At 46.3% G+C, this 25,540-nt stretch overlaps 2 protein-coding genes across 7 annotated transcripts in view; one reads left to right on the top strand and one right to left on the bottom strand.

Moving 5' to 3' along the window:
- Positions 1-25,540, bottom strand: part of LOC137412267 (USP6 N-terminal-like protein) — a 1,021,586-nt gene that overhangs the window by 667,510 nt on the left and 328,536 nt on the right. The gene's annotated exons all lie outside the window — the stretch shown is intronic.
- LOC137412240 (DENN domain-containing protein 5B) overlaps positions 16,919-25,540 on the top strand; it is a 135,437-nt gene continuing 126,815 nt past the window's right edge. For 2 of the 6 annotated variants that reach the window (XM_068097503.2, XM_068097493.2), the window contains exon 1: positions 16,928-17,145. In XM_068097503.2, coding sequence (XP_067953604.2) covers positions 17,049-17,145 — 97 coding nt within the window. In that variant the 5' untranslated portion in view covers positions 16,928-17,048. Of the gene's footprint in view, positions 17,320-25,540 lie in introns of all 6 variants that reach the window. The other 4 variants (XM_078769783.1, XM_068097499.2, XM_078769784.1 and 1 more) reach the window with 4 other exon arrangements.

Raw genomic sequence — 25,540 nt, 5'->3', positions numbered from 1 at the left:
ACAGAGAATTTTTTCGTGTTTCAGGAGATAACGAGAGATTGCAGTGGCAACTCAGGGATGTAGAGATGCAGCCCAGCAATACAAGTGCACAGGTGCACAGACCAGGCAACGACAGAAACCGGTGTTTCAAGTGTGGAAAGATGGGACATTGGAGAAGAAGATGTCCGTATGTCAACAGGAGGACAAGGTCATGGGGCAAACCAAGATCAAGGGTACCAGTGCATACCGGTACCCCAGACAATGATTAGGCCTTCATTGCTGCAAATACCAAATGATGATTGGCCTCAACAGATTAGATTACTGGACAAACATGAATAACTGTCGATGATTCTTGTGTCTGAAAAGTTTTCGGAGCAAGAATGTTTCATTTTTTCTTTTGCTTGTTAACAAATTAATAATTAATTGATCAAATGCCAAAATTGGATCTTCTATTTTGGGCACAGCAATTTTAAATTTACAAAGTTTGGAACAATTGCGTTGCAAATTTTTTGAAACCAAGTGACAAGTCACATGATGATCAGGTGGGAATTTCGGACTATTGTTCCGCATGATTGATAGGTCAGTGGTCGACTGACATGCAAATGGGTGGGTAGTCAAATTTGGACAAATTATTGTGGGAACTGAAAGGGTAATTTCAATGTGACATCATAGGGGTTTTCTAAGAATAAACTTTTTGGTCCATTTGTGTATTAGCATTTATAAAATTGAAGGACAAATTTTATGAAAATTGAAATAAAAAACTGACACCCATCCTGATCTGTAAATAATGGTTCCAACGCAAACAAATATGCATAATGCATGCGTGTGTGTGTGTTTTGTGTATCAATGTATGTGTTTGTTGTTGTTGTTTTGTGTATCAATCTTACAAGATTGTTGACACCGACAGTGTGCCTTGTCTGGAAAATAGATAGTTCCATGTGGATGGGATCGCATATCGAGAGAATTTGTAAAATAAAATAAAAAATAGAAATATAATTTGATTATGAAAATTATCACTTTTGCCAAGGGAGATGGAGAATAAAGATTTGATGTGTTGGGTTATGAGCAGCCATTCATTGATAGTAAAATTGGGAGTAATCTTGGGATTCCATTTTGATAGAATTTATATGAGAATCAAAGCTATTTATGGATATGAGCTTCATTAAAAATGTGGGAGTACAAAATTAGCCAAATTTTGGAGAGGTCTTACACTGACTTCCCAGAGTACTCTGCTCACGGATTTTATATAAATATAAACTTGAAGTTTATCAGAATATAAATTGTGCTGTATGTATGGATGTGTATTAGGCATAGATGATATGGGAAAATAGTAAAGAAAATTTTACTGGTTTGAACTATTGTGAGTTTTGAGTTCTGGACTTCAAACAAAGTCACTGGTTAACAGATGAGAAAGGATCGTAAATAAATTATTCGATGCTGGGTAAATTAAGTACTGAAGGAGCTGCGCTCCAACATGAGTCGAAAGAATTGACGCGACCAAAGACGGAATTCGTCCGAGTTGCTTTATTGAAACCAAACAGCTCAGGTATTCTCAAAAGCCCGTTTATCGGGCAGCAATATATATACACATTTATGCCCGGGCGTTTGCCCGGGAAAACCGAGACCAGGCATGCCCGGGTGTCAAGGGCGAGTCCTGGAAAGGCGAGTCTGGACATGCCCGGGCGTCCTGGACGCGGCCTTGCAAGTCGAGGCTGGGCGTGCCCGAGCGCTCTGGACGAGCCCTGGAAAGGCGAGAGCGGGCATGCCCGGACGCTCTGGGCGAGCCCTGGAAAGGCGAGTCTGGACATGCCCAGGCATCCTGGACGCGGCCTGGCAAGTCGAGGCTGGGCGTGCCCGGGCGCTCTGGGCAAACCCTGGAAAGACGAGAGCGGGCATGCCCGGGAAAGACGAGACCGGGCGTGCCCGGGAGGTTCGGGCGTGCCCGGGAACAGCGAGTCCGGGCATGCCCAGGAGAGGCGCGTCTGGGCCCGTCCGGACGAGCTCGGCATGGCGATCGCGCCCTGGCCGCGTCCTGGCAGGTGCAAGGCGATTGTGTACATTCAGCGGGAACCGCTCCAGTACGATATTACTAAGACTTATGAGAGCTATTGTTCTTCCTTACAGCAGTGGGAAATTATTGGGAAGAAAAAAAATTCGATCCAACATAATGAATCTATAAATGAATGTGATAGGGATAATATTGTTGCGGATATGGGATTTGGCCTCCATATCCGCTTGTAAATATTCCCCTATTTCCCCAATACCCCCCAACTATCCCCAATCCCCCATTCCCTAGTCCCATTGCCTGTAAATAACACTCTGTAGAACCGACCTTCCCCTTTTCCCCCATTAAATGTCGTGCCCAGGTCCACCGCATCTCACGTAGACAACTTTCGGACATCTTGCTAGTTATTCTTAGTCTATGTCAGTTAAGGACTCGTTTCCATTAATTCTGACTCTTCGTTGCACCAGAATGTGATTGTATGGCACCAGTAGTGAGTTTAGGACCTCCCCATACCTCCTCCCATCTTCCCCATGAAACAACAACTACAACAACAACTACAACAACAGAGGAGATTGGGGGCGGCGCGGCGCGGGGAGTGTGCGTCCTCACTCCGGCTTGGTTAGCCGCCATTGCCCATGCGCTCCACGGGGTTACCACGAAGGGGCTGGCTGTCAGCTCCTCGTCAAGGGCGGAGCCGGTAACCCCCCCGCACCCAATAAGAAGGGCGGACCGATTCCATCTGGGGCAGAGCTAACAAGCCGAGGGCGTGTCACTCCCCGCCGGATATACGCAGCCTACCGGACGTGACGTCAGATGCGCCCCCAGCTTGGAAAGACAAGTCGCGACCTCCGAGCGCTGAGCGACCTCCCCGCATCTCTGGACCGGACCGGGTCGATTCTGTCCCTGAGCCAAGAGTGCACCTTGAGCCATCGACTACCCGCTTTCCTTGCCATCAATCCCCGTGTGAGTCAGTTTTGTCCTGTTTATCTGTCGTCTGTCGGGGCTACTATAAGACCGTAATTAAGTGCCTATCTTTCTATGCTGTCTCTCTCATCCCTGTAATCTAACCTTCCACAATATTATAACCTCCTCCGGAGGTCTTGAGAACTGGACCCCTGGTGTCGTGTCATTTTAAACCCAGCCGTTGTGTCCTTCCCTCAATTGATTTAGCGTAGCGCGACTCGGCCAAGGTTTGAGTATAATTGGGTAACTTGTGCGGACACCGCGGCCATTCCGCTCGGCCCACCATAACATCAAAGTCGTGTCCGTAACAATTGGTGTCAGGAGTGTCGGATTCGGACCTGGGACTAAATTTATTAGGCCCAAATTTTGGAACACCAATTGTACCATTAGGGTAACAATTGGTGTCGAGGAGTGGAATTCGGACCTGGGACTAAATTTATTAGGCCCAAATTTTGGAACACCAATTGTACCATTAGGGTAACAATTGGTGTTGGAAAGTAGAATTCGATCCGGAGCGCGTTTTACGCGCTCGAAATTATAACGGCGAAATTTGATTGTGTTTTACAAAATATAAAAACCCGAATTTTGAAAGTCGCGCTATGGCAGACCAAGTCGGCTGGGGTCCGGTAGAGGAGAGTGAGGCAGGGTCGATCCAGGACCAAATTGAGGGACATGAGGAGAGCGAAGCAGTGAGGGTAGCAGACGCACAAAATAGCGTCGTTGCGCCCGACGTTGCGGGCGCGCAAAATGGCGCCTCGCTGGTCGCGGCGACCGCGCCCGTGACCGTGGCAGCGCCCCTGGTGGATTCGAACCTTTTTATGTTGCAAATGAGGGCCCTTATGGAACGAATGGGAGACCAAATTGTGGGAATGAGGGCTGATAGTGAGCGGTTGGGGAACCGGATGGATGCTCAGGGTGAGCGATTAGAGGGCCAAATGGGGGTAATGAGGGACGAAGCCAGGGGTACTGGTGAGGGGTTAGACAAGAAATTTGGGAAGTTAGACAATAATTTTGAGGAGTTAGACAAGAAATTTGGGAAGTTAGACAATAATTTTGAGGAGTTAGACAAGAAATTTGTGAAGTTAGACAATAATTTTGAGGGGTTAGACAACGGGATAAAAGAGGTGAGAAATGGGTTAATGGGGGTAGAAAACAGAATGGCCGCTCAAGAGAATCAAATGGAAGGGATGCAAAAGGGGTTAGAGGGGTTAGAAAACAGTATGGAAGGCAAATTAAGGGACATGAGGGACCAAGCGGAAAGGGAAGTTAAACAAATGGAGCAGCGGATAGAGGGGGTCAGAATGGGGGTAGAGACCAAACTGGATGCTCACAGGGAGGAAATGGAGCAGATGAGGGTGGCATCTGGGCAGGAGATGCAAGTGATGGGAGAGGAAATCAGAAGAGGTGTGAGTGAGGAGGTCGGAGGAGTGCGCGAGGAGGTGAGGCACTGCAAGGAGCACATGGAGAAGGAGGTGAGAAAGGGGACTGTAAAGTTACAAGGGGGCATAGAGGACCTGACGCAGGAGGTGGAGCAGCTGACGGTGGGACAGACGGAGTTAGTGGAGCAGGTTCAAAGGAACACTGCGGTATTAGGAGGGTTAAAAGCGACACAAAACGACATAAAAAACGACTTGATAGCGACAAAGAGGCAATGTCAGATGGTACGTGAGGGACTGACAACGAGGTTGGACGAGGTGATAGAGGTAATGGAGACGAAGGTACCGGCAGGTGAGGACGCACATGGAAACGGTCAAGGTAGCCTTGGAGGACGAGCTTGAGGAGACGTACCGGGGAATAAAAGAGGTGAAGCAGAAATTAGAAGAAGTGGAAGAAGGGGTGAGCGAAATTAAGAAGCGACGGAGAGGGGATAGGAAAGAGATAAAAGAGGAGATAAAAGAATTGGTCCAAAGTCTGTGTTTGGATCGTGATGATGTGCTCATTAACCGGATGAGGGATTCGCAGGTGATGGAGGAGAAGCGAAGAGGAAGAGGACCTGGTGTAAGTGGTGACCAATATGGTCGTGCGTATGATGCGCCAGGGGATTTAAGAAGCTTGGGGGTCGAGATGGACCCGGGTGTTCGTGAGAGGCCGTGGGTGAAGTGTGTGACAGGTCTGGTGTGCGAAAAAGGAGGTGTGCGAGAAAGTCCGACTCTGGGGTGTGTGAGGAAAAAGTGCGTGCCAAGGAGTGAGGGTGCTGGCGAGAGTGAGTCAGTCGTAGCGTGTGTGCGAGGGAGCACATGGAAGCGCGGTGTGGTAAGTGTTACAGAGGGTGTGACGGGAGAGTGTGCGCAAGAGTGTGCGCAAGAAAGGTGTGTGACAGACGGGTGCATGGGGAAAGAGTGCGCTGTCAAAGGCAAGGAAGAATGCACACCTGTGGTGAGTGTTACAGAGGGTGTAACGGGAGAGTGTGCGCGAGAAAGGTGTGTGACGGACAGGTGCATGAGGAAAGAGTGCGCTGTCAAGAGCAAGGGTGAGTGCGCTGTCAAGAATGGAGGTGAGAGTAGTGAGAGTGACAAGGAGAGTGAGTTGGTTGTGACAGGTGAGCGAGGATGTACACCTGGGATGGGAGGATGCACACCTGGAATGGTAGAGCGTGAGTGGGAATGCACGCTGGAGTTGGTGGTGAGGCACGTGGTTGGGTGTGCGAATGAGAGCACACCTGTGATTGTCACAGAGGAGGTGACAGAGGAGGGGGCGCGAAGAGGTGTGTTGGTGAGGTGTGCGACCAACGAATGTGTGCCAAAGTGTTCGGTGGTCAGGTGTGTGACCAAGGCTGTGAGTGGAATGGGTGTACCTGGGTGTGCAAGGAAAGGTACGAGGAGCATGGAAACGGCTGGATGTGTGAGCAAGGAACGGGCTGCGGGGTGTAAGCGTCCAGGTGAAGCATCGACGGTAACCGGTTTAGAGGTTAGAGCGACTTTTAGCCGAATCGGGCCCTCGGTGCGTGCTGGGCCTCGCTTTGAACGGCCGCGTCCGTGCTCCACTAGGCGGAGCGGGCAGCCCGATAGAAAGGGTCGTCATGGCGACCACTTTTTGTTGAGGCAGTCCGGCAGGTCGAGATCGGGACATTGGATGGCTCCACGCCGAGATGGTGCGTGGGATCTCGGCCCGGGTAAGCCCCCGTCCCTGCACCGAGTGCCGGACGCATCCAGCCGCTGGCACAGAACAACCCGCATTCATGGCTTGGCTGTACAAAGCCGAGCTTTAGAAGTGAATTGGCGCACCGAGAGGCATTAGTGAGTAGACTGTGTGATGAGGTTAGTGTTTTGGCCCCAAAATTAGAGAAAAACAAAATTTGATGATTGGCGAGGGATTGGCAGTAGTGATTGGCAGATGATGGGTAGTGATTGGCAAATTTTTAATTTGTTGAAATTTGATGTGCAAAATTTGGTAGTGAGCGATGGGCCCGGTGGGTAAGGCTGGCATCCCTGCCGCCCTTCCCAGGTGGGGCAAAGGAGCAATAGATTATGGGGTGTATGGCAGTGAAAACTAGCCCGGGTGGGTTAGGTTATATTGTAGGGATCTAGCGAAGATGACAGTAGGTAACGTTAAGTTTAGTTAGTGACTGATACCTGTAGTGGGGACGCAGGTAGATTAGTGTGGATGATAATGACGTGGGAGCGCAATAGTTTAAAGGGACGACTGGGAAGCGCAAGTTTCAGAAGGGAGTAGTTAGCTGAGATGATGCCGTGTGTGTGAGAATGGAACAGGTGTGATTGCACAGGTGTGCAACTGGACAGGTGTGTGGAGCAGTGTGTGAGTAGTGAGTGTTGTGGATCAGCGCGGATGCGCTTGGGGAGAGAAGGGTGCAGGTGGCACCAGGTGTGAGAGCACAGGTGTGTAAGTACAGGTGTGTGGAGAGAGTTGGAGTAAGTGGTACGGAGTGGTGTGCATGGTGCGAAAGTGTGGATGGGGGAAGAGTGGACCCCTTTCACGAGTACCCGGGGCGGGTAGTGTAAGTGTTAGGTAGAGGGTATAGGTAAATTGTGGTTGGATATTGGCATTTGTGGTGCGGTTGCAGAATGGTATTGTGGATGGGTGCATTAGTGTTGTGGAAATGGCTGGGCGTGTAGCCTGTTAGTGTGTGTAGTTGGTTGGGCACTCCACCACTGTGAGGATGTCGGCCAGGTGAGGCCGCAGGTGGGCTCTGGGAGCCGGTAGAGTTGTGGATGGGGCCCGAGGATCCGGAGGACGGACCCGGGTAGCCCAGTGCCAGAGAGGGCACCGAGTGGGGAGAGCGCCAGAGGGCCTTCCCCAGGTAGTTAGGTTAGGGTAAGGAGCAGGTAAGCTCGGAGGCAACTGCAGTGGTGGAGGTGTGCAGGTGGGTAGACCCGCTGGGAGAGGTACACGCCACAGCCCAGAAATTGTGCGAGGGCACCGGGAGATGAATCGGGGGAGTGAGACCCCAAATTGAAAAGCACCACAGTTTGGTCAATGGGCATTGGTTTTTAGAACCCATAGTGTAAGAGGGCCAATGGTTTGGCAGGAGAAAGACCCCGGGTAATGTAAAGTTGTTAAAGTCATTTAGGAAATAGTTAGGATTGATGAACCTGTCGCACCATACGCAGCCACTTACCTGAGGTGATGATGATGACTCCACACCTGTGTTTTCTTTGTTTTGTGTTGCAGGAAGTGAGAATTGCTGTTTGGATTTGTGAGACGCATCACGACGTGGATGAGACATTGGGGTGATTCCATCTCTCCCTCCTTAGGAGGGACTGATGATGAATTGGTAATGGCAAATTTTGATGTTCAGTTGGAGATGGCAAATTTTGATGAGAGTTGAAAATGGCAAATTTGATTGGTTAGGAGGGAGAGAAGACGAATTTGGTTTATGGGAGGAACGGAGAAGACAGTAGGGACGTTTGTTGATTTGTAAAGTAGATGTTTATGGGTAGTGTTGTGTTGTGTGGATACAGTAAGGGGTAAGGGAGGGGCCATGTAGGTTACCTGGTGGGGGGGGGGCGGAAAATAGGAACGTACCTGTCTCACCTGGTTCCCATCTGCTCCCAGTGTGCATCATCTTATATTGCGTGCACTTTTGCGCCCTTACCACCTTACTCACTTGTCATCTTCTTTTGTCTCCCACCTCCGAGGATCTGGTTTTGGGGCAGAGAGAGAGGAGAGAGAGGTGCTGGATCCGCAGTTGTGGGCCTGCACTTTCGCTGCTTGCTGCCTGGATCGATACACCATATGGACCGCAATGTTGGTGGCCACCCACAATGGACCGCAGTTCTTTTGCGGCCAAGCACCACCCGTGGATGGACCTATGGGTCAACGTGGCACCTATGCCATACAGGTGAACCACTAATAGTTGGCCCCCTGACGGCCACAATAAAGAAATGGACGCGGTAGGCGCCTTTCTTTATTTTGAAAGAAGCCAGAAGGCCAAGTGCACCACACGAAGAGCAAGAGACACCTGCAGGGTTAGGGGTTGTTGTTTTTATTTTAATGAACAATGGTGACTGCACCGGATGGTGCTGACTGTGTGATGGGGTGGTGCTTTTGGTGCTGGGAAGGGGTGCTCTGCACGTTATTAAAGGCCGTAAGGCCACAGAGCACTCGTGGGTTGGTGTATCGATGCTGGCATGCATGCTCTCTCTATGCATAACATCTGCATGTGTTCCTCCAAAAACAGGTCCTGGATCGTAGTGTAAATATCAGCGTAGTCTTGTGTAAATAATGCTCCCTACCGGCTGTATGTTTAGTTTGCGAATTCTTTCCGCGATTCGGTTATCCTGTGGGTGTGTTTCTGTGAGGAGAAGGGTGCAACGTCGCAGGGGGACATATTTACTCATTTGTGAATATCTGTAAAACTGTCGCACTCAGGGTAGAGTTAATAGTAGAGGGAACTACATCTGAGTGCCACACTAAAATAGGTAAAAATTTATCGGGTCGGGACGCCCCGAGGGTAGAGAAGGGTGCAATGTTGCGGATATGGGATTTGGCCTCCATATCCGCTTGTAAATATTCCCCTATTTCCCCAATACCCCCCAACTATCCCCAATCCCCCATTCGCTAGTCCCATTGCCTGTAAATAACACTCTGTAGAACCGACCTTCCCCTTTCCCCCCATTAAATGTCGTGCCCAGGTCCACCGCATCTCACGTAGACAACTTTCGGACATCTTGCTAGTTATTCTTAGTCTATGTCAGTTAAGGACTCGTTTCCATTAATTCTGACTCTTCGTTGCACCAGAATGTGATTGTATGGCACCAGTAGTGAGTTTAGGACCTCCCCATACCTCCTCCCATCTTCCCCATGAAACAACAACTACAACAACAACTACAACAACAGAGGAGATTGGGGGCGGCGCGGCGCGGGGAGTGTGCGTCCTCACTCCGGCTTGGTTAGCCGCCATTGCCCATGCGCTCCACGGGGTTACCACGAAGGGGCTGGCTGTCAGTTCCTCGTCAAGGGCGGAGCCGGTAACCCCCCCCGCACCCAATAAGAAGGGCGGACCGATTCCATCTAGGGCGGAGCTAACTAGCCGAGGGCGTGTCACTCCCCGCCGGATATACGCAGCCTACCGGACGTGACGTCAGATGCGCCCCCAGCTTGGAAAGACAAGTCGCGACCTCCGAGCGCTGAGCGACCTCCCCGCATCTCTGGACCGGACCGGGTCGATTCTGTCCCTGAGCCAAGAGTGCACCTTGAGCCATCGACTACCCGCTTTCCTTGCCATCAATCCCCGTGTGAGTCAGTTTTGTCCTGTTTATCTGACGTCTGTCGGGGCTACTATAAGACCGTAATTAAGTGCCTATCTTTCTATGCTGTCTCTCTCATCCCTGTAATCTAACCTTCCGCAATATTATAACCTCCTCCGGAGGTCTTGAGAACTGGACCCCTGGTGTCGTGTCATTTTAAACCCAGCCGTTGTGTCCTTTCCTCAATTGATTTAGCATAGCGCGACTCGGCCAAGGTTCGAGTATAATCGGGTAACTTGTGCGGACACGGCGGCCATTCCGCTCGGCCCACCATAACATCAAAGTCGTGTCCGTAACAATATCCTCAATTTGTACTAATTATTTGATTGTGGGTAAAGGAATTAATTTATCATAGTGGATTGTTAACAGCAGCCTGAAAATGTCCTGAGAGTGCATCCATGTAATCAGAAATCCCAGATTTGTTTTTACAAACAACATTTTGGTAGAGGTCTTGTGTGGACGAGCACTTACTTGGTAGATAAAAAACGGTACTGCATGCTGGCAGCCACTTTTGCGGCCATTTGGACCGAACAAATTGGGAGAAACTGTAATTGAATATGTAATTTACAGATGAGTATTTCGGAAGAAAAAGGGAATTTATTGAGATGAGAGACATTTTTCGAAGTTTTATTAAAGTGCTAAAATATGACACTCGGCAAGCCAAACTATTGGATGGGAAAATTAGATCTGGTTATAAAAAAAAATAATTATTGACCCCTTGAAGTTAACTCTTCGAATCATTGTTACACTGGCATTTTGAGTTCACATTGGAAATAGTTTGGTAGAAACCTTTGGTTAAAACCTTTGGTTGCGGTATTTTGGAACGAACTGATAAACCATAGGAGATTGATAAGAATGAAAAAACAAAACAAAAAATGGACCCAAAGTAGAAAGGTGGATTCATGCCTCTCATTGCAAACGAGCACAGGGGGCAAGGGAGGAAGGTCCCACAGAAAATGAGGCTGTACTTAGCAGCCCAGCAGAACATTCAGTGGCAGATAAATGATAGTCGTGATTTACAGTCATTTGAATTACATTTTAACACCCCTTGCATTGATAAGCATTACATTTTCAACATGTGATATTCCTACTTGGGATAGTGACATTTATTTGCCTACATGACATACAATTACCTACTGATATTAATACAACATGAGTGAAAAATGTATCACAACTACACTCATGATCAGGGGATTTAGTTCAACCCCGGGAGATAGGGGGATCAGGGTAAGACAAATAATCTAATTTATGTTACATATTAAGGGATTTTCTTTATTTACCTTTTAGGAAGCTTGTTAGTTTGGTATATAATGTTGAATGTCATCGACATATAATTATGTCATAGGTATGAATATATACAAGGAGTAGCAGACTTGTTTGTGGGTTTAGTAGTTATATTGGCAATTGTTTTAGTGGTGGCTTGGTTGAAAGCCTTAGTGACGGTGTGTTTGAATAAGGTAACCAACAACACTATGATAATGCATGAAGTAACACCAGAGGAAAGAAATGTGGAACCACAAGAGGAAGACTTTTATGGTGACATAAATACTGAGATTAAAAGATTAAATCAAGTGATGTTGCAAATGAATACAGTAGAATTAAGATAATGACATAACGACAATGTTATGAGTTGTGTCAATTACAAGATCAGTGAACTCATATCACCACGAGTGACACACTGTTAGTAAAAAAAAAGCAAAAAAAAAAAAAAAAAAAAAAAAAAAGAAGGGAAAGGAAAAGTGGGGAGGGATTATGGTAATAATACATTATGCTTAATTTGTTGGTTTGGGAAAATTTTTGTTGGGAATTAGATATTCCTGTTTGTGATTGTAATCATATACAATTTATTTTCTTTGAGTAGTGCTGAAATACCTGCACGAGTTAATTTTTGAACTATATTAACCTGAAAGCAATTGTGGATGCTATTCTTAGTTTAGTAGGAAAATACATACCTGATTGAATATTATTTGTGTGACGCATATAAATGAATATAACTTTTGAATGTTTTAAGCAAAAACAACAAATTGTTGAATGTGAAACTGTCGGAAGATATACATGATTCTGCTGATTTCATGGTAAGATGTACCCTATCTGATTCAGTGTGTGTGGAAAGCAGATTCAGATGTGACTGAGCATAAGGATAAGATGAGATCACATTTGAAGGGGGTGCTAACGGAATTGGGAAGAAGTTCGAGAAAGAAAATTTGTGGCTAAAAATGAAGTTAATCGTGGCATACACCCTCTTTCTCAAAGAATGATGAAGACATTCTCCTGTATAACTTGGAGATGGATGCTTACCTTCACCAATGAAATGTATGTGACCATTTGCCTGGATCACACTGCAACATATGAAGGAAAGGCAATCACTTACTCTTGTTTGAAGGCTTCGAACATTCATCACATCAGAAGTTGCAGGACAACGACATTTTACCTGCAACCTCTGCGAAATGCGGGGACATATGTTATTACTTCACCAACTTCCGGGGAGCCAGCATGGAGCTGCAAACCAATGGCTGTGCCTTTTCACGACAGCTGTGCACGATTCTGCGGGCCACTCCTGGTATGGACCATGGATGACCTGAACACCATGGTCCCAACATCATTGTGGATGCATCCGGCATCCCTGTTCCACATCTTGCTGGCCAATCAACGTCACACCAATACTTGCTGCCCACTCATAATGAGGGAAGAGGCAAGTCGACTACAACTGGGCGAAGGCCTTGTTCAGGAATTACTATGGTTTACAGCAAGAGTGGCAAGAATGCTACATGGAGAGCAGGGTCAGTCTATGACTCCGTGCAGTTATTACAACAGCAAGACCCTACACGAAGTAGTGCAGGTGCTATGAAGACATTAGGAGAAAATGTGTCCTTCCTGAATTCAAACACAAGTGATCAGCCCTTCCTTTCAAACAAAGAATCAACATTTGTTTGGAGGCAAACGTTTTTGCCAGATGTTGCAGATGCCTTAAAAACGTGAAAATGATGAAGTGAAATTGTTGTATCTTGGTGAGGGTGAAGTGTTGTTTTGAAAAGATACTTGTGATGCAAATGCAATAGATTGAACAATATGGAAGGAGTCAATGACCAACGAAATGTTTTGTGATTCTTGGAGGATGACGGGGTATGCCTAAGGGAATTGGATTACCAAAGTTATGGTTTGAATACTTGTATTGATGTTTACTTGCAGTGATTGATTGTTTACTTATATTGATGTTTAGATTAATGGTTAATATAAACAAAAACAAAAAGATGAGGGAATTGTGGAAATGTAACTCATTGATCGTTGGAACTGGTAACGAAGCAGATAGACGATTTCGTAAGAATGTCAGGAATGTATCTCGCTCTGTCGAAGCTGGGAATCCTTTGTGCACCTTTATTACGGCCCCGGGCTAGAGCACCCTCCTATTGCGAGGCAAATGGAACTCGCAGCAGGAGGGGAGCGAGTTGGTGCCAGTAAGGCGAGCGGGATGACTGAGCAGCATTTGCGGAGAAGGGATTAAGATTTAGCGCACGGAGGATTAACTCGAGTGTGCCGATAAAAACGAGGACAAACTTTGAGTCGAGAGCACTTGCCACGAGAACCCCTGCCCAACGGAACGAACAACCACGCAACGGGAAACAGAAAACAGGAGAGCACCGGCGAACGAAGAAGAACCAACGACTTGAATTACTAAATTCGTTATAGTATTGTAGTTCTTTATTGTATTGAAACCAGTGAATTATTAGCTAATAAAGCGTTGATTTGTAAAAGCCTTGTATAGTTATTTTGTATCCTCCTGAGTCATATAACTATTCCCGAACACTACAACACTACTTTCCTCCAATACTACATTGCTACAAATCCCCCATTTGCTACAATCCCCCATTTGCTACAATATTACTTTGCTACAAATCCCACTTTGCTACAAATCCCCCTTTGCTACAAATCCCCCTTTGCTACAAATCCCCCTTTGCTCGAATACTACATTGCTACAAATCCCCCTTTGCTACAAATCCCCCTTTGCTACAAATCCCCCTTTGCTCCAATACTACATTGCTACAAATCCCCCTTTGCTACAAATCCCCCTTTGCTACAAATCCCCCTTGGCTCCAATACTACATTGCTACAAATCCCCCTTTGCTACAAATCCCCCTTTGCTCCAATACTAAATTGCTGCAAACCCCCCTTTGCTACAATCCCCCTTTGCTCCAATACTACATCTATCTATAATTCCAGTAATCTCTGTCTGTCTGTACGTTTGTTTGTCTGTGACCGCTGTTTCTCGACAACCACGGGTCCGATATACTTTTAACTTGCCAGGTATATTGCTGGGGACCCGAGGATGTGCCTTTTCAAGGTTTCATATTAATCGGACAATTACTTACCGAGCTATGTCCAAAAAACGATTCAACCAATCAGAGAGCAGCGAACGATCGCGTGTGCCGAACGTGGCGGGCACACTCTGCCTCGGATGGCACATTTGAGAGCGTATTCATTTATTTCACGTTTGCAAACTATGTTGGCGTTAAACTATGTTTTACAACTAATAAAAACGAATTTGCGATTCATTCGCTTTCCTGCGCGTTTGTGCACGCGATGGCGATTTCTTTACCAAACTCCGGAAGCCGTTCGCTTTGGACCAAACCATTGCATGTAAATAGAGGGGGGGGATTGTCACCACTCGCAAGCCGTTCGCTTTGGACCAAACCATTTCATGTAAATAGAGGGGGGGGGATATAATTTTAGATATAGATATAGTACGGGCATGCCCTAGTTGCTACAAATCCCCCATTGCTACAATCCCCCTTTGCTCCAATACTACATTGCTACAAATCCCACTTTGCTACAAATCCCCCTTTGCTACAAATCCCCCTTTGCTACAAATCCCCCTTTGCTCCAATACTACATTGCTACAAATCCCCCCTTGCTACAATCCCCCTTTGCTCCAATACTAAATTGCTGCAAATCCCCCTTTGCTACAATCCCCCTTTGCTCCAATACTACATTGCTACAAATCCCCCATTGCTACAATCCCCCTTTGCTCAAATACTACATTGCTACAAATCCCCCTTTGCTACAAATCCCCCTTTGCTACAAATCCCCCTTTGCTACAATCCCCCTTTGCTCCAATACTACATTGCTACAAATCCCCCATTGCTACAATCCCCCTTTGCTCCAATACGACATTGCTACCAATCCCCCTTTGCTACAAATCCTCCTTTGCTACAAATCCCCCTTTGCTACAATCCCCCTTTGCTCCAATACTACATTGCTACAAATCCCCCTTTGCTACAATCCCCCCTTGCTCCAATACTAAATTGCTGCAAATCCCCCTTTGCTGCAATCCCCCTTTGCTCCAATACTACATTGCTGCAAATCCCCCTTTGCTGCAATCCCCCTTTGCTCCAATACTACATTGCTGCAAATCCCCCTTTGCTACAATCCCCCTTTGCTCCAATACTACATTGCTACAAATCCCCCTTTGCTGCAATCCCCCTTTGCTCCAATACTACATTGCTGCAAATCCCCCTTTGCTGCAATTCCCCTTTGCTACAAATCCCCCTTTGCTACAATCCCCCTTTGCTCCAATACTACATTGCTGCAAATCCCCCTTTGCTACAATCCCCCTTTGCTCCAATACTACATTGCTACAAATCCCCCTTTGCTGCAATCCCCCTTTGCTCCAATACTACATTGCTGCAAATCCCCCTTTGCTGCAATTCCCCTTTGCTCCAATACTACATTGCTGTAAATCCCCCTTTGCTGCAATCCCCCTTTGCTCCAATACTACATTGATACAAATCCCCCTTTGTTACAATACTACTTTGCTACAATACTACAAGTATTGCCGAAATCCCTCTGATGGTTAAACTGCCGAAATCTCGGCTCTCCGCTCACCTTCACTCTTTCATTCCTCTTTTCTCCCGCCTCTGGAACAAACTCCCTCACTCCCTTCAATCCCACTCCTCCCTCCAGGTCTTTAAAACAGCTGTTCACCACCATCTCTTATCTTCCCCCATCCAAAACCTTGATCTTTTCTACCCCCGCTAATTCGCCCCAGATCCACCTTGTTTGAAATTCCAACTTCTTTCCTGGAAGTCCTGGCAGTATCCATATGTTTTATACCTCTCCCACTGCCCCCTTCCCACGCCCCCCCCCCCCCCCCAAAGCCCTCGCCCTCTCTCAGATCTCTCGATGTCTCCATGTCTCTCGGTCCCTGCTCTCAAATGTTGTGTTTGTGTCCTTCCCCCTCTCTCCCCATCTTGTCTACCGCTCCCTATGTTATATGTTTTATGTGTCGGTTTGTCTTTCTGTGTGATTAATGTTCGCTCTTTCACGAGCCTCGATATTGTATACAAAAAAAAAAAAAAAAAAAAAAAAAAAAATAAGTCCCCCTTTGCTCCAATACTACATTGCTGCAATCCCTATGGATCCAAATTCTGACCTATGACCCCTACCTATGGTTTCCCTTGGCAAGTTTGGTTGAGCTCGGATTTGTAACGATGTAATGCCTTGACCCCAGATAAAGAGACAAATGCCAAATTGTGTATTTTAGTTTGATTACAGGGCAGTAAATGAATGTACCGAGTTAATAATTATGTTGTTCACACTCCACTCAAGTCAACAAACAACAACTACTGACCTACTCCTACCAGTACTATTCACGGACACCGTGGGAGCTTAACATCCATCCGAGGGATGGCACGCACACCTTGATGAATCACACTGCCTGTGAAGCACCAGAATGGCAGTTTATAGCTGTGTAGGGATTCGAACCCAGAATAGACAGCCTATCTCCAGCATCTAGATTCTGGATTATCCTGTGAGTTTCTTATCGAAGTTCTGATAGATTTACATATTGTGACAAGGTTTCTGTCGCATTCGCTTTCGGGAGGTTTCCCTCGATCCCCCGCTTCGCTCCATGGCACCACGTGACTCCTTCATTCGCATCATGATCTTCTTCTTCTCTAAATTTGGCATGAATGTAAACGTAACATCACTTCTGCCATAACCGTATAAATCACTTTGGAGGGACTCGGTTTTCTCCGGACGTTTTATTTCGTTCGACGGAATAATAATATTTGACCCTTGTAGATTAATGATCCTCTCGTTTACTTATTTTATTTGCTGTGCGGATTTGGACGTTGCACTGTAAGGTGGAAGTCATGAAACAACAACAACAACTATACGCGTGCCGGGGTTTTTTCGCTTGGGGCCTGAGGGCGCTCGGTTGGATCATGAAACAACAACAACCACAATGACGTGCCCACGTCTTCTCGCTGGGGGGCGCTCCGTGTTCGCGTCAAGAATTAATGATTAAACAAAGGCATGGATTAGAATGATGTAGGAAGGAGATAGGCGAAAGAAAGTGTACACAGGGGAAAAGGCAGAGAGACGGAGGGAGAGGAGAGATGTCGGCAGGCATGACGGCTCCATGCCGCTTGGTGGATTACTTCGCGGTGTGCGGTTTGGACACGGAGTCCGGCCTGGAGCCCGATGAGCTGTGTGGTGAGACATGGACCGGTGCATGATGCGTCGGTGAAAGGCCGTGATGATCCATCGTGTGTGCTCCACGGGGTGACTCCCTCGAATAATCCAACTGGACACCTTGACCTTCATATCCGTTTGCTTAGAAATGTAAAATGTGTGCTGCTGATGTGAATCATGGTTCCATTGGGTGAGGTAAGGTGCTGCTTTCACTGTGTCATTGCCATTGCATTGGTCATGTGATAGAGGTGGATGATGTCAGGCAGAAAAAGAGAGAGAGAGGCACACTTGAAACAGATTAGACAGAGACAGACACAGAAAGAGATAGGGAGAGACAGAGACTGGCGGAGAAACTAACGGGCTGAGTGATGGGGAGACTGACGGGGTGAGTGATGGGGAGACTGACAGGGTGAGTGATGGGGAGACTGACGGGGTGAGTGATGGGGTGAGTGATGGGGAGAATGACGGGGTGAGTGATGGGGTGAGTGATGGGGAGACTGACGGGGTGAGTGATGGGGAGAATGACGGAGTGAGTGATGGGGAGACTGACGGGGTGAGTGATGGGGAGACTGACGGGGTGAGTGATGGGGAGACTGACGGGGTGAGTGATGGGGAGACTGACGGGGTGAGTGATGGGGAGACTGACGGGGTGTGATGGGGAGACTGACGGCGTGAGTGACGGGGAGACTGACGGGGTGAGTGATGGGGTGTGATGGGGTGAGTGATGGGGAGACTGACGGGGTGAGTGACGGGGAGACTGACGGGGTGAGTGATGGGGAGACTGACGGGGTGAGTGATGGGGAGACTGACCGGGAGACTGACGGGGTGAGTGATGGGGAGACTGACGGGGTGAGTGATGGGGAGACTGACGGGGTGACTGACGGGGTGTGATGGGGTGAGTGATGGGAAGACTGACGGGGTGAGTGATGGGGTGACTGATGGGGTGAGTGATGGGGAGACTGACGGGGTGAGTGATGGGGAGACTGACGGGGAGAGTGATGGGGAGACTGACTGGGTGAGTGATGGGGTGACTGACGGAGTGTGATGGGGTGAGTGATGGGGAGACTGACGGCGTGAGTGACGGGGAGACTGACGGGGTGAGTGTTGGGGTGAGTGATGGGGAGACTGACGGGGTGAGTGATGGGGAGACTGACGGGGTGAGTGATGGGGAGACTGATGGGGTGAGTGATGGGGAGACTGACGGGGTGAGTGATGGGGAGTGACGGGGTGAGTGATGGGGAGACTGACGGGGTGAGTGATGGGGAGACTGACGGGGTGAGTGATGGGGAGACTGACGGAGAGAGTGATGGGGTGAGTGATGGGGAGACTGACCGGGAGACTGATGGGGTGAGTGATGGGGAGACTGACGGGGTAAGTGATGGGTAGACTGACGGGGTGAGTGATGGGGAGACTGACGTGAGTGATGGGGAGACTGACAGGGTGAGTGATGGGGAGACTGATGGGGAGAGTGATGGGGTGAGTGATGGGGAGACTGATGGGGTGAGTGATGGGGAGACTGACAGGGTAAGTGATGGGGAGACTGACGGGGAGACTGACGGGGTGAGTGATGGGGAGACTGATGGGGAGACTGACGGGGTGAGTGATGGGGTGAGTGATGGGGAGACTGACGGGGTGAGTGATGGGGGAGACTGATGGAGAGAGTGAGACAGACAGATGCAGAGACAGAGACTGATGGGGAGAGTGAGACAGACAGACGCAGAGACAGAGACTGACGGGGAGAGTGAGACAGACAGACGCAGAGACAGAGACTGATGGGGAGAGTGAGACAGACAGACGCAGAGACAGAGACTGACGGGGAGAGTGAGACAGACAGACGCATAGACAGACTGACAGGGAGAGTGAGACAGACAGACACAGAGACAGAGACTGACGGGGAGAGTGAGACAGACAGACGCAGAGACAGAGACTGACGGGGAGAGTGAGACAGACAGATGCAGAGACAGAGACTGACGGGGAGAGTGAGACAGACAGATGCAGAGACAGAGACTGACGGGGAGAGTGAGACAGACAGACGCAGAGACAGAGACTGACGGGGAGAGTGAGACAGACAGAAGCAGAGACAGAGACTGATGGGGAGAGTGAGACAGACAGACGCAGAGACAGAGACTGACGGGGAGAGTGAGACAGACAGACGCAGAGACAGAGACTGACGGGGAGAGTGAGACAGACAGACGCAGTAGAGACAGAGACTGACGGGGAGAGTGAGACAGACAGACGCAGAGACAGAGACTGACGGGGAGAGTGAGACAGACAGACGCAGAGACAGAGACTGATGGGGAGAGTGAGACAGACAGATGCAGAGACAGAGACTGATGGGGAGATCAATTGGTATAAGTAGATACAGTATTTGAACAATGACATTTGGTCGAAGTTTGCTCCTTTATTATGATTGCTTTTTTGTGCTTATTTCCCTGTTCCTGGAATCCGCTCTTTACTCCATTTCCCACAGGGTTTCATTGATTGACCTTTTGAAATATCTTGTGAACTGTTAACCGTGATCTGAGCGAGAGTTGTCGTTTTCAATCCTCACACCACTCACTCTATATATGGCAAATTATTCTGTCACTGGTTTTTAAACAAAGGTTTGTGAGTCTGACGTCATCCAACTTGCATGCACACAATCAACTGAGATGAATGGGAAAAGAACGTCCAGATGGGTTGCGTCATCTAACACAGTGTTTCTCAAACGGTGGGTTGTGACCCCCAGGGGGGCCGTGAGTTGGTTTCTGGGGCGGGGGGAGGGGGGTTGCCAGCTGTCTGTGCTCAGTGGTTGCGCAAGTCCGATTAAGACTAGTCCCCAAATCGACATGTGCACAAAAAAGGGTTTAAAAAAAAAATGGCCCAGATTCCAGTCTTTTTGTTACCCTCGCCAGAGGAGAGGGTGTTGCATTTGAGTCTGTTTGTCTGTCTGTGTTTATTTGTCTGTCTGTCCGCACAGAATAAATATGATTTTTCTCTGCAACCTTTGGTCTGATTGACAGGAAATTTTCACCATAGGTGTGTACCTCCTCCTGTAGAATTTTAAATTATAATTATGATGTCATAGGTCACGTGGTATGGGTGGTCACGTGTTGGAAAAACCGAAAAACCTTGCACCTCTATATTAATTCATTCATTCATTTCGGTTTATTGAAATCATTAAACACTGGACAAGGCAGTCCGAAGACTGAAAATATATATATATAAATAATAATAATCATATAAAATTACGTTCATATACATATTAAATATCAGAATAAGTGTATGGAATAAACAAACATACATAATCTCCAAAAGCGCTGCATAGAAAAAATTGAGACATGGCTCATTGTAAAGAACTTTCCATGGGGAATAAAATATGTTAATGATGATGTCATAGGTGCCTCCATTATGACGTCATAATTCGACAAGTACAAAACTTCATCGGATCAAGATGAAATTTCTTCAGCATCATCTAGGGATAAATTGGTGGAGAAAGGAGAATATTGATGACGTCAACGGTCACGTGGTTCGGCCGCCATATTTGTTTTAACACAAAAGCCTTAAAAACACTACAAACACGACCTGGCGAGGGTCTGCAATCTCTGATTGTCCTTTCTTGTTACTCCTGTAGCCAAGGTTAGCACTAATTGGCTCAGCCCAGTTTTCCCCACCTGGGTTAAAAAACCCCAAATTGAATAAACCCAGTACTTTCCCAGTAAAGTGGGGTTTTTTCAGAATCCCCATTCCTGTCTTTTCTTTTTTTTCAACACTTGTAGGGGATAACAGGGGGTCACGTCACTCAAATACCTGGATGGGTAAATCCGCTTGAGAAACACTGATCTAACAGCTTTGAGCATGAAAATGGTCCAAATTTTTACTTTTTTTGAAATTGTATGTCATTAACCACCAGGATATGCTAGTACCAATCAATTGTCTGAAATCAATACGTGGAGACAGATTCTCAGCTTGTTCACTGACTGTTTGTTGGTTATTTCCTATGGCTGTGTTATTTGTTGGATGGATTGTCTCATTTAAGCTGCGTCAGTTCCACAATGCTAGTGGTTCATGAATGAAGCACTGGCACCACAATTATATAAATATTTGTTGTTGTTATGGAACGCCAATGTTTCGTTATGTCATAGACACTACAAACAACAGAGCAATCCATTTGCCGGAGCTATTACTTAACAGTGCAAGAATTGCCGATGACGTCCCAAGTGAAACTTCGTAACCGTCGATGGGTACGAGGGATCTTGATCGACCGAAATGTCCTGGTTTTGGAAAAAATTGTTTGCGTACCAAATTTTAAATAAAATGAATGTTCAGCTGGTATCTGCTTGCAAAACTATCCTCTTGCTAAAACGTGTCCCTGACATCTGCATTCATTCATGTCGCTTGCTCCATGCCAAGAGTCCGTGCTCTCGAAGCAGTTTCTTGGCTAGGGTTACAATCCCGGACGTGAAGCCACTCCGACACAGGACGTCAGGGCAGGAGTTTGTAATTTGTTAAGGGAGCCGGTAGTAATAGCTCACATACTCTTCTTGAAGGACACCGTGGGATCTTTAACGTCCACCAACTAATGCTTGCAGGACGACCAGTTTAATGTCAATCCGATGGACAGCACACACATTGATGAAACACACTGCCTGTCAAACACCAGGGTGATGGTTTATAGCTGGGTCGGGATTAAAACCCAGACCATATGACCTTATTTTTTTACTGTGTTGTCCTGTTTATAGTTTAGCCTCAAATTTTCCACCAAAATGTGGCCACTTTTCCATCACCGCTGGCACACATAGTTTGGCATCTGTTCTCTGTTACTTCCTCAACCACTATCAACCACTTCATCTTTTCAGTTGCTGTTCCCATCCACTAAGCAGGTGGTTTCTCTCATGTTTGGTCCTGCAATTACTTATGGAAATGCCAAGGTGAGGGAATTGATGACTCTATATTGTGTTTGGCGTCCCATTGCAGTGATCGCTCTTCCCTTGGATCGATGCTATCTAGGAGCATTGGGTGTGATCAATCGATGGCCCTGGGCCTGTATTCGCAGCTAACATTATGGGCAAACACCTTGTTGGTGCAGATAGTAATTTGATAATAATAATAATATAATATGACTTTCCTTACAAGGAACCTCGACATATGAGGAGGTCATTCAGCCCATCAAAGCCTGCGCTATTATTACCAAATTATAGTTGTTTGGCGGTGCTCTATCTTTTTAAAATGCTGAGCGTTAAGCAAGGAAGCAGCCAGCACGTACGTACCATTTTTGAAGTCCTTGGTATAACTCGGCTGCAGTTCGAACCGTCGACCTCCTGGACTCAGAGCGGACGCTCTAATTAACTATTATACCACTGAGTCTGATTTAACGGTAGAGTCATGTTTCTTTGTAAGACCAGTACAGCCCCAAGTCTGCTGCACATGGCTCAAACCCAGGCCCAGCTGCTGCTGCTGCACATGACTCTGTCTCTCTCTTCTTTCTCAAATTAGACAGAACAGCTTATATGCCGGCATGTTTAAACCACTACTAAGCTGGTGGACAGAGGATCCCATGCTTCCTAAATAGTGTATTTTTTTTGTATTAAACACTTATGGAAAGAACGGTTGTAAAAGCGCAATACTTGCCGACTGGTGCTTCACAAGAGTCCAGTCAAAATCATACAAGTTTTCAAAGAAAAGTGATGGTGAAAACTTTTGGGATGCAAATATTTGGCTCAGGCCCAGCTGCTGCTGTTGCTGACGGTGAAAACTGAAAACTTTTTGAAAATGCGAAACAAGTGAGGTGAAAACTTTTGGAATGACTCTTGTCCTTTATGCTTCTATGTAAGTGATGTGATGACAACACAAAAAACATTTGATTTTTTAAACCATTGTATTCTTGTTTCCTGCATCCACTGCCTTTTATCTCAACCTAACCTATTTCTGACTCAATGCCAAATAGTAGTTTCTTGCTCTGGCTTGCTGTTGTAACATTGGGGGTGAAGGCAGGAAAATGGCTGGGGGACATGGGGAAGGAGGTATGTTAAGTAATTTTCAACAAGACCGATAGTCTAACATCGGCGTAACCAGGCTTGGATCTGCTCAGTGGAGGATCTGTTTTCCCCCTGTCATGTGACCAGATCCTCAGCTCTGATTGGTGGACGTTTGTGGGACATACATACACAGGACTAACAGACAAACATTTTTCCAGACGGCATTGACCTACGCGCTGCACCGTAAAAATATGGCTGCTGAACCACGTGATCGATGACGTCATCAACTTCTTCTTTTTTCTCGACCAATTTATCCCTAGATCACGCTGAATAAATTTAATGCTGATCGGATCAAGCGTTTTACTTGTCGATTTATGACGTCATAATGAAGGCACCGATGACATTATCATTAATATATGTTTTTCCCCATGGGGAGTACTTTACAACAAGCTACCTTTTCAATTTTTTATCCATGGGATGGTTTCGGAGATTTAGATGTGCAACGTTTTTGCGTTTTTTCCAAGATGGCACCCATACCACATGACCTATGACATCATAATTATCATTAAATAATTATACATGAGGAGCCGCTTCTGTGGTGAAAACATCGGACCAACCGTTGCAGACAAAACGAATTTTAAAGGGAATAAACCCACAAAATGCTGGCGGAAGGGACATACATACATACATACATACATACATACATACATACATACATACACCGAACGGACAGACAAACACTGTTCCAGACGGCATTGCCCTACGGGCTACGCTGTAAAAATGGACTATATATTTGGTGACTAAGTAGTGTTTGTTTGGGGTTGGTCAAAACGAAAACAAGGTCATTTGCTGATTTAGTCCAATGACTAACCGAATTGTTTGGACAGACTATGTGCTTGCTTGGACAAAATTGGTTGCAAAATTTTCACATCCCAACAATATTAAATGTATTTTTCTGTGGATTACACCAATTTACTTGAAATGTCGGGTAGTTGTCAGACAGGATGGGAGACAGTTAGAGTCCCAGTAGAAGGATTAGGTTACAATGAACAGCAATGACAGTGACAATTGGTGTCATAATGACTAATTAGTTATCAATTTGGTACAATGAACAGCAAAATAATCAGAAACGAAATATTATCAATCAAAGCAGAACCAAAAAAAATAAACAATTCCCAAATCAATAGGCCTACTCAAAATTAAATAACTATGCTTAGTCAAATGTGGTAATAGCAAGCCCGGGATTGATATTAACAGCTTTGAGTGAACATAAGGCTGAAGGCTTTGGTGTATATTACAGTACGGCTGAGAAATCACTGCAACCTTGTGCCATGTGCTCTCAAAATACGGATATCATGTTGCTTGTTCTCTGGTGCCATAATTATCATTCATAAATGGTTTGTTTTTGTTGCTCCTGTACCATGTTTATATAATTGTGTGATTACGTATCCAGCATGGTGTTACAAGATTTTGCACTGTATATTTGTGACTATAAGTATGGCACCTTAGATAGTGGCATGTATAAACGTCATCAAGTGTGGTGAGTTTATCGAATGGTCGATTCTACGGTTCATGTGGTGGTCCATGTACTTTATGTATGGTAAAGATGTTGGCAGTGTATTTGCACTGTTTCATGGCTTGTGATCCTAAGGTGTGCATTTATCTTGGCTACTTATGTTCTCCTATACCGTAGTGTTGCCTCGGTACGTAATGTTGACTTGGTTTGCTCTTAACTCTTACTATAACTTGATGAAGCACAGTTAACAATCTTATGTGTGCGACGATGTGTCAATGTGTCATGCTCCCGGCATGCTCCATGTTGATGTAATAATATTAACCTGCACTTTATGAAGTTGATGGATAAGGTTCAACGTGACTTGTGTTGTTCATCTGAGTGCATATTTGTTACTTATATAAATGCAAGTTGCGCGGTTGTGTCTGAACAGGGTAAACGTTGTAACCACAGCACGTATAATGCTGAATTATACCTCATGTAAGAGCTTTTAGGTCTGGACAGTGCATGTGGAGTAGGGTGGTCCACAGATATATGTAATATTTAATACTATTAAAAATCCATGCTCCACATGGCTGCCCTTGTTCCTATGTTTAAAACGATCATATGAACCAAATATGAGGTCAATTGGAACTTATTTAGAGGTTGCTCAAAAAATAACATTTTAAATTGTAACTCCCTCCAGGGAGTAATGCATTCACTCGTGTCCGTGTGTGTTTGTGTGTTTGTGAACAAGATATCTGGAAAAGTTCTGAACGGATTTGGATGAAAGTTGGTGGGATGATTGCCCTTGGGATAAGGAAGAATTGATTAGTTTTTGGTGAAGCTCAGGATATTATTCCCAATCCAGGAATTTTTTGAAGGATTTTTTTACCATTGAAAGATAGGGCTCATTTTTTTAAACATTATCTTCTATATATTCTATATTTAACATTGTGATATGAAA

Source organism: Myxine glutinosa, chromosome 1 (assembly GCF_964187855.1).
Source record: "Myxine glutinosa chromosome 1, kmMyxGlut1.1, whole genome shotgun sequence".
NCBI lineage: Eukaryota > Metazoa > Chordata > Myxini > Myxiniformes > Myxinidae > Myxine > Myxine glutinosa.
This window is presented reverse-complemented; position numbering and strand designations above follow the sequence as displayed.